We start from the raw sequence: 4,523 nt of genomic DNA, 5'->3' as shown, positions 1-4,523 counted from the left end.
TGAAAACATAAAATTTAGTAAAAACACGGGTATAATAGATAATATGTTGAAAGAATTTGTTGAGGAGGATCAAGTTTATAAAGATAAAGAGACAGTTATGAATGTGATGAAGAACTTGGTTGTACGCGAGAGGTTCCAATTCAAGGTGAAGAGATCAAGCGTAACAAGGTATGGCAATGGTTGTATATTATGTTATATATATGTATAAATATGTATAAAGTAGTATATATTTGTATATAGGTTTTAAAATTAGTACATATCTAGTTATGTTTTTGTATACAAGTGTATTTAGAAGTTGAATGATCTTTAATCCTAGGTATCACCTTATGTGTGTGGATGTTAATTGTGCTTGGAGTTTTAAATCTTCTGGCGCTTTCAAGGTAAACATATTCAAGGTGAGAAGTTACAATAATAATCACACATGCGGCTATGGTGAAAGATACTTAATACAACGTCAAGCTACTTCGGATGTAATTGCTAGTATAGTCAAGGACAAGTATGTTAATCCAAAAAAAGTTTACACCGCAAATGATATAATAGAGGACATACAAAAGCAGCACGGGATTGAAGTGAACTACATGAAAGCATGGAGAGTTAAAGAGATAGCAATGGCAATGATAAGAGGGAATTCAAGTGATTCATATAAGGAGTTGCCGAAGTATTTTTATATGTTGGAGCATACAAATCCAGCAACAGTTACAAAGTTGCACAAATCAGAAGATGGATGCTTTCTTTATGCATATGTTTCGCTATATGCATCTATCAAGGGTTGGGAGCATTGCTGACCGATAATGGTTGTTGACGGAAGTTTTCTTAAAGCATCATATAAGGGTACCATATTGACTTCTTGCACACATGATGAAGTTGGTGAGTTGACTGCAACTACCTTGTTTCTGCAGTTTGTATAATGTTGTAGTTTCATGTATAAAAGTGTATAGGATTTCACACTGTTGTTTTTATAAAATTTACAGTTGGTATAAAGTTGTATAATTGTGTATAACTGTGTATAAGATTTGTATAATTGTCTGAATCCTAATATCTATTTTGTATAAACAGGAAAAATCCTTCCACTTGCATATGCAATTGTAGATTCAGAGAATAACAAATCTTGGGAGGGGTTCTTTGTCCAGATAAAGGGTACTTTTGGTGTTAGGGAAGGGATCTGTATAGTTTCAGATAGAAACGAAAGCATCTTCAATGCTACAAAAGTTGTGTACCCAGAAGTACCACATTGTATTTGCATGTTTCACTTGTGGCATAATGTAAAGCGCACATTCAAGAAACATCACAAACAATTGAAGGATATCTTCTTTGCTTTGGTTAGAGCTTACACGATAGAGAAGTTTGACTACCATATGATAGAGATGTGCAAAACTGATCCGAGGGTGCAGACTTACTTGTTCGAAATTGGCTACAAACTCCAAAGTGAAAAGGTCGATGGTAATGACTTCCAATATTGCAGAGTCAATTAATGCAGCACACAAGAATGCTAGAGAGTTACTAGTAATGAGATTACTGGAGTACATGACAAATTTTCTACAACAGTGGAACAACAAAAATAGAAAAAGTGCAATGGAGACATCTACAAAGCTTGGCGAAAAGTACGACAAACTCCTTCGGGAAAATCTGATTGCATCGGATCAAATGACGGTAAAATGAATCAAATATAATGATGTTTGGCACTGTTGACTCGTATTTTACTGCTTGTATAAGGATGTATAACTCTGTATACATTATTAAAGAATATTATAATAATGTATAATGTTCTTTAACCTTTTTTTTAAAAAAAAACTTTCGCAGGTGGGGCCTGCTACGAAGCAATTATATACTGTGTTTGAAGGGGTAAGGCGAAACATAGTGTGCCTTGAAGAGGGAACATGCAGTTGTGGAAAATTTCAAATGGATGAACTTTCATGTAAGCATGCTTGGGCGGTTTTGAAGAACCAGTAGCTGAAACCTGGCCAGTATTGCTCTTTTTGCTACAAGAAGGATAACCTCCTTAGAACTTATGAATTTTCAGTAAATCCGATGCCAGATGAGAGTTTATGGGTAATCCCAACAGAGGTGCTGGAAGATGTGGTCCTACCACCTAAAGGGAGAAGGAATGCAGGAAGGCCAAGAAAGGAAAGACTCAAACCTGCTTCAGAGAAAGAGTCTAAGAGGGCGTTTTCATGTTCTGTGTGTGGACAAGGTGGTCACAACAGAAAAACATGTAGGAATCGACCAAAATAAATAGTTGGAAACATAACACTTCTTATTACATTTGTTGTCATGTTGAGTAGTTAAGTTTCACAAACAATAGAGTTACAAATGTTGAGTAGTTAAGTTTCACAAGCAATCGAGTTACAAATGTCAATAAATAATTACAATTTACACTATATATTGCAATTATGTTAAATATGTTTCATTATACATATTTTGATTATTCAATAATAGTGTCTTATTGTTTGTAATGATGCTAAATATATTGATAGATTGTACAAATACAAAACAAAACTGCAAACAATCAATGGTATTATATGTATAAAGATGTATAAATGAGAGTATAAGTTTGTATAAAATTGTATAACTATGTATAGTATTGTATACATATGTATAAATCCTACAACATTAATACAACTGTAACCATAATGAAAATACATATTAAAGGACAAAAGCAACTGAAATATTCATTAAAATATAATTCATTCACAGCTACAATGTGTAATGACTACCACAAATTACACAAAAATAAAAACATCTATAATATCCTTTAAGGTTATCTCACAAGTAGCAGAATAGTACTTAGACAAAACTAGGCAACAACTCCTGATACATAGCAAAACTACAGTAAAATAGAAAAAACATAACTACTTTCTCGATCGTCCCCTCTTCCTCTTCCTGAAAAGTCTCCCTGTGATTCATCACCACTAATTGCACAGGACTGTTGTTTTTTCCTTCCATAATCCCACAACAGAGATCCCCACCTAGTGCGAAGTGTTTCAATGTCAAAATTATCTTTTCGAATTTCCTTACCAAGGATGAAATACTCAGCAAAGCCAGCAACAAAAGCACCACAATCACTGTAATTAAAAACAAACCAGATTCTATGTACATTACTGTAAATAGGTACACTAATAGTAAAATAGTTGATTAACCTACAATTTGATCTGTTGGGGCACATTATTAACCAGATTAATCTGTAAAGTATCGGAATGGGATTTATCGGTATATGCACCATTGTTCCAATCAATGCCCTTCTTTTCGACATAAAAATTAGAACTCTTCAAGAAGTAAGGTATCAGAATTGCATAAGGTAATGCAACATCGAAAGCAAGTCTATCATTAATAGCTCAACGGTTATAGTCATAGATATGGATGCACCTATCTATGAACGTAAACAACCTCAAAATCCAATGGCCCAATTTTGCTCTTCTGCGCTTCACATAGATAGGGAATAAGACGTGGTCAACAGTGTGACATGGTACATTTACATCACAATAATATCCTCTAATGTACTCTTCTATCTCATGCCCTTTAGGAATCACTGAAGGATTTTGATTCACTTTGAAATCTTTATACAGGGAGTTGATTTTGTTACCAAAGACAAAGTCGGTTGTAGTAAACCGCATGGCAACATTCGGTCCATATTTTCCCCTCTTCCTCAAATAATAAAGGAGGACATCCAAGTGCTGATACAAAAAATAAAATAAAATAATCATCACTACTAGATTTTATAAATATAGAAATTTATACACTATTATACATAGTTATAGATATTTATACAAGGTTATACAATCTTATACTATGATTATACAAAGCTATGTATACACTATGGGGTCTCAAACAATAAAGATATGCAACAAATAAAAAAAGGCATTAGAACAAAAAGTTATTAAATACCGTGTCAATCAAAGGTCGACCACAATACGCAAGTGAATGGAACCAATCCTTCGTGGTCACATGACACGAGCCAAAAGTAAAAGCTTCTGCAAGCTTATTTACCTCATCGGTATATATATTTTTGCCACTTCAAATCACAAAAAATAAAAAGTAATCAGAACTACCTTCATTGACAAGTATAAAATCAGAACATGAAAGATTAAAGAAAGTTAAGATACATTTGCCTCGTATCCATCCCATTATCAACAAACGCATAAAACTCTTTAGCCAATGGCGACAATGGATCAAAATCATCAATTTTGATTGTGAAAGGATGCTTGATATCAAAAATGAGCTTGTGCGCCGATCCTAATGTCCCTGAATCAAAAACTAGCAAATATGGAGATTTGGCATATTTTCCTGGTATTTTCTGTCGAACCGACTGTTCAGGAGAAATATAATCCTCTTCTATGTCTATGATGGATGGTCTATGAAGCACAATTTGGGACATCTGTAGTGCAGCTAAATCTTCATCGCTAATGTCATCCCAAAATTTGTCACCCTTGACATCACCTGCTGCCCCTTAGATAAAGAAAATCAATAATAGAAGACTTTCAAAATGAAGAAAAGAAAAATCAGACATAAAAAAGATAAAATGCAGA

At 33.8% G+C, this 4,523-nt stretch overlaps 1 protein-coding gene across 1 annotated transcript; it reads left to right on the top strand.

Annotated features, from left to right (window-relative positions):
* The first annotated feature begins 791 nt into the window (after positions 1-791).
* LOC104228856 (uncharacterized) lies at positions 792-2,232 on the top strand. The gene is made up of 6 exons (XM_070166596.1): positions 792-867; positions 972-974; positions 1,057-1,433; positions 1,546-1,650; positions 1,801-1,915; positions 2,021-2,232. Exons 1-6 carry the CDS (start codon positions 792-794, stop codon positions 2,230-2,232), a joined length of 888 nt encoding a protein of 295 aa, XP_070022697.1.
* Positions 2,233-4,523: the final 2,291 nt, after the last annotated feature.

Source organism: Nicotiana sylvestris, chromosome 2, assembly GCF_000393655.2.
Source record: "Nicotiana sylvestris chromosome 2, ASM39365v2, whole genome shotgun sequence".
Classification (NCBI taxonomy): Eukaryota; Viridiplantae; Streptophyta; class Magnoliopsida; order Solanales; family Solanaceae; genus Nicotiana; species Nicotiana sylvestris.
Note: the sequence above shows the minus strand (reverse complement) of the source record. Positions and strands in the feature narration are given on the sequence as shown.